This window comes from Cherax quadricarinatus, chromosome 75 (genome assembly GCF_038502225.1).
Source record: "Cherax quadricarinatus isolate ZL_2023a chromosome 75, ASM3850222v1, whole genome shotgun sequence".
Taxonomy (NCBI): domain Eukaryota; kingdom Metazoa; phylum Arthropoda; class Malacostraca; order Decapoda; family Parastacidae; genus Cherax; species Cherax quadricarinatus.
In genome coordinates, this window is record NC_091366.1 from 5,913,350 (window position 1) to 5,927,267 (window position 13,918).

A 13,918-nucleotide genomic window follows, 5' to 3' on the forward strand; every position below is an offset into this window, starting at 1 on the left:
CAAGGATGTGTGATGTCACTGTGGTTGTTCAATATATTTATAGATGGGGTTGTAAGAGAAGTGAATGCGAGGGTCTTGGCAAGAGGTGTGGAGTTAAAAAATAAAGAATCAAACACAAAGTGGGAGTTGTCACAGCTGCTCTTTGCTGATGACACTGTGGATGAATCTGGTAGGGTATGTAAAAGAAGAAAATTAGAAGTGAATACAGGAAAGAGTAAGGTTATGAGGATAACAAAAATATTAGGTGACGAAAGACTGGATATCAGATTGGAGGAAGAGAGTATGGAGGAGGTAAATATATTCAGATATTTAGGAGTAGACATGTCAGCAGATGGGGCTACGAAGGATGAGGTGAATCACAGAACTGATGAGGGGAAAATGGCAAGCAGTGCACATAGGAGTCTGTGGAGACAAAGAACTTTGTCCAGGAAAGCAAAGAGGGGAATGTATGAGAGTATAGTTGTACCAACACTCTTGTATGGGAGTGAAGCATGGGTGATTAATATTGCAACGAGGCACAGGCTGGAGGCAGTGGAAATGTCATGTCTGAGGGCAATGTGTGGTGTGAATATAATGCAGAGAATTCGTAGTTTGGAAATTAGGAGAAGGTGTGGGATTACCAAAATTATTATCCAGAGGGCTGAGGAGGGGTTGTTGAGGTGGTTCAGACATGTAGAGAGAATGGAACAAAATAGAATGACTTCGAGAGTGTATAAATCTGTAATGGAGGGAAGGCGAGGTAGGGGTCGGCCTAGGAAGGGTTGGAGAGAGGGGGAATAGGAGATTTTGTGTGTGACGGGCTTGGACTTCCAGGAAGCGTGCATGAGTGTATTTGATAGGAGTGAATGGAGGCAAATGGTTCTTAATACTTGACGTGCTGTTGGAGTGTGAGCAAAGGAACATTTGTGAAGGGATTCAGGGAAACCGGCAGGCCAGAAATGGGAAGTACAGTGTCTACACTTTGAAGGAGGGGTGTTAATGTTGCAATTTTATAACTGTAGTGTAAAACACCCCTCTGGCAAGACAGTGATGGAGTGAATGATGAAAGTTTTTCTCTTTCGGGCCACCCTGCCTTGGTGGGAATCGGCCGATGTGTTAATAAAAAAAAAAATGAATATTGCCCTACCATAATCTAAGCACTCCAAATTTTAAGTGAGAAAATAATTGCTATATGATATTCCCTTTTGATTTGTTTTGCAATTTCCAAATCCTCTAACAAAATTAAAATCTTTCAACCTCATGATCACATCAATTATATCAGCTTTTATATTACATGTATATACTTCTTTCAGTAGAAAAGAAAAAGATATTCTTAAGCTAATAACCACAAGGGATTATTAGCCCAGCATAAATCAACAAAGCCTATTAATGTAGCCAATCTTATTTCCACTGCAGCCCCTGGCCAGGAAGCAACCCACGACATGTGATTACAGTAACACTTACTGAACCAGGGCAGCAGATGTAAGATTTGCCCATACATCTCACTCCCCCTAGGAACTGGACCCGGTCTTTTCAATTGTGAGCCAAATATTCCACTACTGAGCTATTGTGGTAGTAATCCCAGCTTTTACACAAGAAAATTAACTATATCAACTTTCCGATCAAGAAAATACACTTACGTATTTTAATGCACAAAACAATTATGATGTATGTACTATGGATCGCCCAAAATATTAAATCTCCTGTTAAACAGTATATCGAAGAAAAATATAGTATTTATAGTCACTAGAAGAGAAGGTCAAAGTTGCATCTCAGTAAAGGGTGACTCCAGTACATACTGTATACGTATAATGACATGGGAACAACATATGGAAGAACAGAGAAAGAGATGTACAACAATCAAACTACAAAACTGCTATCAGGATCTAAGAAATCATGCAGCAGCATATAATTCCATAACGAATACACACAAGATAAAAAAAAAAAAAGGCTAAACGACTAGTAAGAGTACAGCAGTCTGGAAATGCAATACTGTACCTGCATCCACAAAGAGTCCTGCATGTTTCTCCAGGGATTGTTCATGTAACCAAGCTGCAAGTTCTGGCTGCAACCGAGACATAGGTCCTTTTATAGTTGGAATAATCACTTGAGTTATCAAGGCAATTCCACTCACCACAATAAAGCAAACATTCGTCAATTCCACCATCTTGTTAGTATGATACAGCAGATACACTTATGAAGCTGTAATTCATAATGGCTAGCACTTTCCTTTTTTGGTTTACTAAACTAGTAATCTCATGTATTCAGATTTGGCAATTATCCACTGTTCAACTTAAAAATTATATAACAGATTTCATGGAATATCAGTATAATTTTCATATTGTCAGATTGCACTTTAAAAAATCACAAACAATTTGAAGGTTTATATTGAAAAATCAACTCTGCAAGAACTTAACTGCCTAGAACATTTGTGGAGAGTTTGCCATGATGACTAAAATGTTTTGCATTAGTTTGTCACTCCATCAAATAACAATTTCAAAAATATTGCACAGCATATTGAGCATTTGCTTGACCATTGTACTGTAGAGTAATATAGTTTCCAGAAAAAAATTGCGATGAATGTTACTCTCAAAAACAATTACACGTACAGCATTTATAATGTACTGCATGTACTAACAACAGAGTATAACAAAATTAATATTCTTGCTAAGTTAAACACTAGTCAAGGGGCCATTCACGAAAGTCAATAAAGCACTTCTAGTCATCAGGTTTTTTTTTAATAAAAGCGTCTTAGTAGGGTATAATCACAGGGTGTGTTTCGTAATGGCGGCTATAATGGAGCATATCTCTGGAAGACTGGTTTCTCTGCTGGAGAAGGAGCTGGGGTTCTGCCTCCTCTCTCCATTGTGTTTGCATTCTGAAAGGTTAATACGTACATGAAATGAATACCTGATAACTGTGGATGAGGGAATGGGGGAGGAAAATGAGAGGGGGGAGGAAAATGAGAGGTGGGAGGAAAATGAGAGGTGGGAGGAAAATGAGAGGTGGGAGGAAAATGAGAGGTGGGAGGAAAATGAAAGGTGGGAGGAAAAGGAGAGGTAAGAGGAAAAGGAGAGGTGGGACTAAAATGAGGGGAAAAACAAGAGGGGGAGAATGAAAGGAAGAATGAATGGGGGTGGAAAGAATGAGGGGGGAAAAGATAGGAAGAAAAAGAGAGAACAAACCAGCCACAGCCAGAAAATGGGGCTTTATTAACTATGGTAGTTAGCTCTCACAGTTTGGTGGGCACATAGCAAGATACAAGCAAATCATTAAATATAAGAAAAACAGGAACAGACCACTATGAGTAACACTCAGATCAGGTTTAAGCAAAAACTGCTAACAAAAGTCAGGCACACAAGGAACAAAGATAAATTTTAACATTACAGTACTTACAGGAGAAATGCTTAATAAACAAATAGTACACGTATTATTTTGGGAAAGAATCCAAGTGGCCTCAAAGAACAAACAGTAAAAGACCCTGTGGTCTGAACGTGTCAGTTATTAGCAAGTTTATTCAGGTATACACAAATACAGTTACAAAGAATTATCATACATAGCAGCATATGTGTAGGGAACCTAGGATAACCCAAAAAAGTCAGAGTGGCTTATTTCCATTGGGGTCCTTTCCTAGAATCCAGGAAGATTTTAGACCTTGTCCAGATTGTTAGCCTATATCTGGTGAAACCGTTCAAGTCTCATAAAGAGGCTCTGCACAGTGAAGAATTTATCTTGAATAGCGAGCTGTACTGGAAAAGGTTTAGAATGATGAAAAGTTAAAACACCCAACTTCACCAAGGACCATTAGAATCATTTAAAATTTTTGAAGTAGGTATGAAGATCCTTGTAATAAAAGAGCCTCAGAAAGCTACAACAGGAAGCTGTATAAAGAAAAAAGGCATCACATTAAATATCCCTCACTGTTAAGATATGCTGTGAAACAAATCAGCCTCTACAAGCAAACTACAAAGACCTGTATCTGCAATAAAGGCCAGTATGAGCAATATAACCTACAGCAATAAGTTTATTTAGGCACAGGTACACAATTACAATTCATAGTGTAAATTAATTTTCACTAGAGGTCCTTGGCTAAAGTTGACAGCTTAAACGAGGTAAATAACTCCAGCCCTTCTCCTTCCCACTACTTAATTCCATAACATGTCACCTCAAACCATCATGCCAACCATTCTTCATGAAGATTCCTTGGAATTTTGGTTTTCATATAGTCGGACTTGAGTCCTGGAAATGGGAAGTACAATGCCTGCACTTTAAAGGAGGGGTTTGGGATATTGGCAGTTTGGAGGGATATGTTGTGTATCTTTATGTGTGTATGCTTCTAGACTGTTGTATTCTGAGCACCTCTGCAAAAACAGTGATAATGTGCGAGTGTGGTGAAAGTGTTGAATGATGATGAAAGTATTTTCTTTTTGGGGATTTTCATTCTTTTTTTGGGTCACCCTGCCTCGGTGGGAGACGGCCGACTTGTTGAAAAAAAAAAAAAAAAATAAATAAATAAATGATGTACATGATAAGTAGCCAAATATACAAGTTTTGTACAATATACATGCTGTGAGTGCATGTTGAACACCTCCAACTTTACTTAAAAAGACATGGCAAAGTGTATTGAAATATATTCTTGAACACACTCCCAGTCATTTTTTTTTTTCCAACAAGTCGGCCGTCTCCCACCGAGGCAGGGTGACCCAAAAAGAAAGAAAATCCCCAAAAAGAAAATACTTTCATCATCATTCAACACTTTCACCTCACTTACACAATCACTGTTTTTGCAGAGGTGCCCAGAACACAACAGCCATATAGGAGAAAATATGATCATGGTACCCATACTATACAACAGGTTTTGGTGAAATGTATGCATCATTGTGTACATGTGAATCCCTTGTATTTTACTAACTTTCTGTAACACCAGGATGAATTTTAAAACTGACAACTCTAAATTCATATGCTAGCTTTTCAACTTGTTAATTCACATATGTACATTATTTGAATTGCAGGAATGTATAACACTGCACTACTGGGCCTAAAATGGTCATTGAAATGTCATGTACTATATTAAGAAAATACTAAATATATATAGTAAGTTTATTTAGGTACAAATACACATAAGTACAAATATCTTACACAGTAACATATGTGTAAATTACCTATAACAACCCGCAAAAGTCAAGAGTGATTTATTTCAATTGGGATCCCACAACAAAATATCCAGCATTCTTACCATGTACAGCATTAACTATGATTCCTGGTATGCCACTCCTATAGCTATGATTAAAAGTAAAATGCTTATGTGCCACAGATAACTTGCAAGCTACAAATGCTGAATTAACTGAATTTAGAGAGCACCCATAGCAGCTATATTTGAAACAGTAAGCTTGTGCCAAGAGATCATGCCTGCCACAATATGAGAGAATTCTATATATTTTTCTCTCCTGTAGGCATACCAAGGTACACATTGTTCTATGTATATTCTATTATGCAGTTTTTTGTTTTCATGTAAAAGCTCCAAGAAATATTTACATCAGGACATTTGCTTTTGAAAACCTTACAACATCTGCCAAGGATATTCTATTTTTGTCAGTGACATATTACATACACACCATAAATCACACTGTTATACATAATTTCAGTCTTTTTAATACACTGTAATGCAGACAGCAGTTAGGCAAAGAGAATATTAAGACAACACTAGGATTCTATAAATACTGCACTGTACAGTACTAATAGATGTATAATGAGGTCATAGTTCATGTTATACAGTGTATTAGTTAAGAATTTATTAAGTGGGTTGGGCATTGAAATTAGTTACATTTTAAACAAATAGGGAAAAATAATTTTTTTTGATAAGCTAGTTTAACAACATAACCAAACCCAATACTAATATTTTTATTTCTACAAGTACATGTACAAGGTATACAGACCTAGGTTAGTTTTGTCCCAGGATGCAACCTGCACCAGTCAACTAACACCCAAGTAGTCTTTTTACTGATGGGTGAACATAGATAACCAGTGTAGGGAAACATGCCCAATGTTTCTACCCTCACCAGGAACCAAACCTGGACCCTCACCATCTAAAGAGAGAGCTTTAGCCACCAGGCTATGGAGCCAACAATGAGACCTAACCCAGCCTAACCTAGACCAGCAGATAAATCGTCAGTCAGGTGAGGCTGGGCAACATTAAGTTACATTATATTCAAGAAAAAAATCCCATTCGAAACATACGAAAAGGTGGGGCCAGGAGATATGACCTGACCCTTGCAACCATAAATAGGCAAGTACACATGTCCTTTGCTCAGCACACTTAATTATCAGTCAATTCATGAAAAAAGCAGGGAATAAAGGACACACTGGCCTACTTTTCACTAATTATTTCATATCTTTTATTGGAAGAAATATTATGGCTATGATTTGTTTCCTTTTGTACAATACATAAACTACTGTACAATACACAATTCTTTTATGTAGGTGTTTCATCATCCTGTTAAGTCAGATATTCAGGTCTGTTGTTACAATGATAATGTCTTTATTTTATAATCTTGACTATTAAATATGGGAGACTTGCCTTTCTATAAATGACTAATCACATCTTCGAAATGACTGGGGCTGATTGAGATGAGATTTTGTTCGGATTTTTAACCCCCAGAGGGTTAGCCAACCAGGATAACCCAATAAAGTCAGTGCATCATCAAGGACTGTGTCTTATTTCCACTGGGGTCCTTCAATATGTACTGTCCTCCAGGATATGACCAACACCAGTCAACTTACACCCAGGTACCTGTAACTATTTACTGCTAGGCGAGCAGGGACAGGTGTATGGAAACACGCCAAATGTTTCTACCCGGCTGGGGATCAAACCATGAACACTCAGTGTGTGTGAGGTGAGAATGGAGGAACACTGTAATAGGCTTACTGGCCCAAAGTAGACAGGTCCTTCTCAAACTCCTCTTCTCACTCGTATGTTTGTCTGATTACTGTACTGTATTTTTAAAGTTGCACAAGGTGTTAGTAAGTTTATTCAGGTATACACAAATACAGTTACATAGATCATCATACATAGCAGCATATGTGTAGAGAACCTAGGATAACGCAAAAAAAAAAAAAAAAAAAAGTCAAAGTGACTTATTTCTATTGGGGTCTGACCTATTTTATGGGTTATCCCAGGTAAACTACACATATTGTGCTATGTATCATACTTTATGTAACTGTATTTGTATCTGTACCTGAATAAACTTTGTTAGATAAAATAAAATGTCACATTAGTTGCACTTGTGTCCTTTTACCTAACATATTATCGGTAATTCCTGCCAACATTAATACCGAATAAACTTAGTATCTTCAATAACTACCTGGCAGAGTTTGGTTTAAAAAAATACCGAGCAAACACTACAATATACATATTTACTTAAAAACATTATGGTCATGGGACCAAATGTTCCATTAATCTGCAACTCCATTGTTAAATCAGTACTCTTAGTAAATATACAAGTTTATATAAGTACAGGTCTACATAAGTACAATTATCATACATAATAACACGTAAATTTCCTAGGATAACAAAAAAATTGACAAAGGGACTTATTTCCACTGGGGTTCTTATACTTTTCTAAATTTTAATTATGTAGTCAAGTAGTATCTATTTACGTTTTGGGTACATTACATATGTAATTCATAATGACCACGAGGGCTCGCACACTTTATTGGCACAGGAAAAGTACATTATGGAAAGTAAAAGGACAAGTGCAACTAATGTGACTTTTTCAACGACGCCCGACTAGTAATCATAGCCAAATTTCTGCAGACGTAAATGCCTTGAATCATTAATCACTGCTTCTAACACTATCAAGCAAAATAAAGGCAGCTTCATCATCTCTGAAGTAGTATTAGCAAAAATCCTCCTCAAAACAGTAAATCCTGCCATCACATAGTCTGTGCTACACAAGAGCACAACAAAGAAGGAACACTGAAACAAACCTTCTCAGATCCAACCACTAACAGAAATATTTGTCTAACCTATTTTTATGTTACCCAAGTAATAGATTTTATAACCTTTTACTCATGTGCAAGCTGATTGTTCTACCATACAGTATTACTACTACTATTACACCTTATATTACTACTACAGTGGACCCCCGGTTTACGATATTATTTCATTCCAGAAGTATGTTCAGGTGCCAGTACTGAACGAATTTGTTCCCATAAGGAATATTGTGAATTAGATTAGTCCATTTCAGACCCCCAGACATACACGTACAAACGCACTTACATAATTGGTCGCATTGGGAGCTGATCGTAAAGCGGGGGTCCACTGTACTACCACTGGCTACCACTACTACCGGTGGCCTGGTGGCTAAAGCTCTCGCTTCACATACACAGGACCCGGGTTCGATTCCTGGCGGGTGGAAACATTTCGACGCATTTCCTTACACCTGTTTTCCTGTTCATCTAGCAGCAAACAGGTACCTGGGTGTTAGTCGACTGGTGTGGGTCGCATCCTGGGGGACAAGATTGGGGACCCCAATGGAAATAAGTTTGAAAGTTCTCAATGACGCACTGACTTTCTTGGGTTATCCTGGTTGGCTAACCCTCTGGAGTTAAAAATCTGAACGAAATCTTATCTTATTACACCTCACTCTGAGCCTATAGGTATATACCCTCTGTATCCATGTATTGTTCGTAATGGCTTAACAAAGTTCCTCGAGAGAGAAACGTTGCCACAATAAAATGTCACATTAGTTGCACTTGTGTCCTTTTACCTAACTGTTGGTAATTCTACCAACATTAATACATTATAGAAACTTAACCCTTAAACGGTCCAAACAAATCGATGTTCAAATTCGTAGTGCTACAAAAGTAGATCTACTTTTTTTTACATATTTTCAAATATAACAAAAAAAAAATTGTAGATAAGTTTTTTACATGTTTTCACATGTAAAACAAAAAAAAAAAAAGATCTACATTTTTTTACATACTTTCAGATGTTGAAAAAAACGTATGTATATGTTCGGACCATTTAAGGGTTAACCTAGGATATCAAAATAGATTCATATATGTACACTTAACCTAGGATATCAAAATATTCATATATGTACACTTAACCTAGGATATCAAAATAAAAATTATATACTTAACCTAGGATATCAGAATAAATTATATACCTAACCTAGGATATCAGAATAAATTATATACCTAACCTAGGATATCAAAATAAATTATATACCTAACCTAGGATATCAAAATAAATTCTATACCTAACCTAGGATATCAAAATAAATTATATACTTAACCTAGGATATCAAAATAAAAATTATATACTTAACCTAGGATATCAGAATAAATTATATACCTAACCTAGGATATCAGAATAAATTATATACCTAACCTAGGATATCAAAATAAATTATATACCTAACCTAGGATATCAAAATAAATTATATACCTAACCTAGGATATCAGAATAAATTATATACTTAACCTAGGATATCAGAATCTTAACCTAGGATATCAGAATAAATTATATACTTAACCTAGGATATCAAAATAAAAATTATATACTTAACCTAGGATATCAGAATAAATTATATACTTAACCTAGGATATCAAAATAAAAATTATATACTTAACCTAGGATATCAAAATAAAAATTATATACTTAACCTAGGATATCAGAATAAATTATATACTTAACCTAGGATATCAGAATAAATTATATACTTAACCTAGGATATCAGAATAAATTATATACTTAACCTAGGATATCAGAATAAATTATATACCTAACCTAGGATATCAGAATAAATTATATACTTAACCTAGGATATCAGAATAAATTATATACTTAACCTAGGATATCAGAATAAATTATATACCTAACCTAGGATATCAGAATAAATTATATACCTAACCTAGGATATCAGAATAAATTATATACTTAACCTAGGATATCAGAATAAATTATATACTTAACCTAGGATATCAGAATAAATTATATACTTAACCTAGGATATCAGAATAAATTATATACTTAACCTAGGATATCAGAATAAAAATTATATACTTAACCTAGGATATCAAAATAAAAATTATATACTTAACCTAGGATATCCGAATAAATTATATACTTAACCTAGGATATCAGAATAAATTATATACTTAACCTAGGATATCAAAATAAAAATATACTTAACCTAGGATATCAGAATAAAAATTATATACTTAACCTAGGATATCAAAATAAAAATTATATACTTAACCTAGGATATCCGAATAAATTATATACTTAACCTAGGATATCAGAATAAATTATATACTTAACCTAGGATATCCGAATAAATTATATACTTAACCTAGGATATCAGAATAAATTATATACTTAACCTAGGATATCAAAATAAAAATATACTTAACCTAGAATATCAGAATAAAATTATATACTTAACATAGGATATCAAAATAAAAGTTATTTACTTAATATATCAAAATCAATTCGAACAAAACAACTTATTTAAATTTGGTCTCAGGTTAAGTTTGAGACAAGAATATTTTACTCAATAGAGTATCAAGGTCCCACTGGTCTCAGATAACATGGATCAAGAGCCTCTCACCAGCATCAAGGAACCTCCCTTCATTAAGTTTATGTAGGTACAGGTACACACAAGTATAATTATCACACATAATAATGTAAATTACCATAATATAAATTACCATAATGTAAATTACGTGGGACAACCCAAAAAAAAAATCAAAAAGACTATTTCCACTGGTCCTTATTTCCAGTTGGCCCATTTAAATAAGTTTATGCACAGATACACATAAATACAATCAACATACATAATAATATGTGTAAAATCCCCCCCCCCAAAAAAAAAATCCCCCCAAAAAGGTCAAAATGACTTATTTCCACTAAAATCCTTATTTCCACTGGGTTTATCTAAATAAGTTTAATTATGCACAAATACACATCAATACAATCAACATACATAACAAGTGTAAAAAAAAAAACAAGAAAAACCTGGTAAAAAAAAGGTCAAAATAACAAATTCCCACAAAAGTCGCCACCCAGACTCCTCCAACAATATTTATATTAACATAAAACTACAACAATATTAACATAACAAAATTCAAGCTTCCACAAGACCACTTAAGTTGCTAAAAGTGAGAATAAAGAGGCCATAATAAGTGGCAGTGGACACTTGCCATAAGAATCGATGGTGACTGAAGACACAGTGACCGGGGACTGATCCCCCTCAGTCTACACTAGTCTCTCGTTCACTTTATTAACTATTATTACTTTATTATTTACTACTAGATTCTAAATCTTGTTCAAATTATAATTTTTTCTTTCTATTTTTGATGCTGTAACCAAAAATAATGTCATTTTTTTTTACTGTGGTAAGGTTTTTCTTAAGCACTAAAGAAAGTCAATATATTTCGGAAAATTTATTATATATATAATACTGAAAAAAAAAATGTATGTAAATTTATAATCTTAGCACAAATTTATAGTTATAATCTTTAGATAATTTAATAAGTATAGATATTTTTTTTAATTTTGGGGGACGTCCTTTTATTTTTATTATTATGGGTAAAATAAAATAAAAAAATACAATAAAATTAAAATAATCTTTATTTATATAAATAATAGTTTACAACTGGTACAGAATTTTTTCTTTTAAATATTCTATATAAACCCCCGGTTATATAGGATATTTATATAACTTATATCATTTATATAACTTATATCAGCTATTACACAAGATAATCTTTACTGTATTGACCTTTGTGGTGGCAGAGGTTGAGCTTTATCTCCTGGTCCCGCCTCTACTCAGGGTCACTTTTTGGTTTACTCTCTTGGCTTAATTAAATTAATTTAGGACACCAGGGTAAATAAATCTGACTTTTTTTTATTATCCTGAATAATTTACATTATGTATGATAATTGTACTTATGTGTACTTGTACCTAAATAAACTTACATAATTACAATTATCGTACATAGTGTAAATTATCTAGAATAACCCAAAAATTAAAGTGAATTATTAGGTGCTTGTAATATTCTATTATTTTGCAAGATAAAACTGCTAAGTAACTCAGTTTGTCGTACTTCTTCTTAAAGCTGTGTATGGATCTTCTTCCACTTCACTCACCAGGTTGTTCCACTTCTTGGCATCTTTAAGGCTGAAGAAATACTTCCTAACATCCCAGTTATTCAGTTGTGTTCCCGTTTATCCTCAAATAATTTCTCCATATTCATTCTATCAATTCCTCTGAGTATTTTGTACGTTGTTATCATATCTTCCCTCAAGGTGATGGGCTCTTGATCTAGGGAATTGGATCTGTACTCCAGTTCCCTAAATTAAGCCTCAATACCTTCCATCTCCCCCTACATGCGCTGTATAATCCTACGGGTTTAGCGCTCCCCCATGATTATAATGTTATTTCTCCCCTAGTCCTCCTCTCCTCCCATTCAAATAAGTCATTTTGACTTTTTTTTTTTTTTTGGATTATCCTAAGTAAGCACCATGTATGATAATTATAATTATGTATCCCTGTACCTAATTATTGTCACACATTGGGTCATTATGTACTGGAATGCAAAAAAAAAAAAAAAAAAATCCGAGACACCTCGGTCAGAAATGTCCAAAAAATTGTCAGAGTATTTTATCCACAGTCATATATTAAATAACATTATGGAAAAATACCCAGACTTTTTTTTTAGCGTGTGACCTAATTTAAGTCTGTATAAATAATTCATTACGACTGTAGCTTGTTCAGCTCTAACTTAACTGTCCATTATGTACCTCTGTAATGTTGAGGTACAGTCCCTGGACCCATTATGTACCTCTATAATGTTGAGGTACAGTCCCTGGACCTATTATGTACCTCTATAATGTTGAGGTACAGTCCCTGGACCCATTATGTACCTCTATAATGTTGAGATACAGTCCCTGGACCTATTATGTACCTCTATAATGTTGAGGTACAGTCCCTGGACCTATTATGTACCTCTATAATGTTGAGGTACAGTCCCTGGACCCATTATGTACCTCTACAATGTTGAGGTACAGTCCCTGGACCCATTATGTACCTCTATAATGTTGAGGTACAGTCCCTGGACCCATTATGTACCTCTATAATGTTGAGGTACAGTCCCTGGACCCATTATGTACCTCTATAATGTTGAGGTACAGTCCCTGGACCCATTATGTACCTCTATAATGTTGAGGTACAGTCCCTGGACCCATTATGTACCTCTATAATGTTGAGGTACAGTCCCTGGACCCATTATGTACCTCTATAATGTTGAGGTACAGTCCCTGGACCCATTATGTACCTCTATAATGTTGAGGTACAGTCCCTGGACCCATTATGTACCTCTATAATGTTGAGGTACAGTCCCTGGACCCATTATGTATCTGTAATGTTGAGGTACAGTCCCTGGACCCATTATGTATCTCTATAATGTTGAGGTACAGTTCCTGGACCCATTATGTATCTCTATAATGTTGAGGTACAGTCCCTGGACCCATTATGTACCTCTGTAATGTTGAGGTACAGTCCCTGGACCCATTATGTATCTCTGTAATGTTGAGGTACAGTCCCTGGACCCATTATGTATCTCTGTAATGTTGAGGTACAGTCCCTGGACCCATTATGTATCTCTGTAATGTTGAGGTACAGTCCCTGGACCCATTATGTATCTCTAATGTTGAGGTACAGTCCCTGGACCCATTATGTATCTCTGTAATGTTGAGGTACAGTCCCTGGACCCATTATGTATCTCTGTAATGTTGAGGTACAGTCCCTGGACCCATTATGTATCTCTGTAATGTTGAGGTACAGTCCCTGGACCCATTATGTATCTGTAATGTTGAGGTACAGTCCCTGGACCCATTATGTATCTCTGTAATGTTGAGGTACAGTCCCTG

General features: G+C 35.1%; 1 protein-coding gene across 2 annotated transcripts in view; it reads right to left on the reverse strand.

Annotated features, from left to right (window-relative positions):
* Nucleotides 1-11,284, reverse strand: part of LOC128691850 (uncharacterized) — a 406,268-nt gene extending 394,984 nt beyond the window's left edge. Inside the window, exons 1-2 of one of the 2 annotated variants that reach the window (XM_070100971.1) lie at nt 11,188-11,284; nt 1,978-2,857 (exon numbers count right to left, since the gene is read on the reverse strand). In XM_070100971.1, coding sequence (XP_069957072.1) covers nt 1,978-2,146 — 169 coding nt within the window. In that variant the 5' untranslated portion in view covers nt 2,147-2,857; nt 11,188-11,284. Of the gene's footprint in view, nt 1-1,977; nt 2,858-5,215; nt 5,345-11,187 lie in introns of those variants that run through there. The other variant, XM_070100972.1, reaches the window with a different exon arrangement.
* Nucleotides 11,285-13,918: the final 2,634 nt, after the last annotated feature.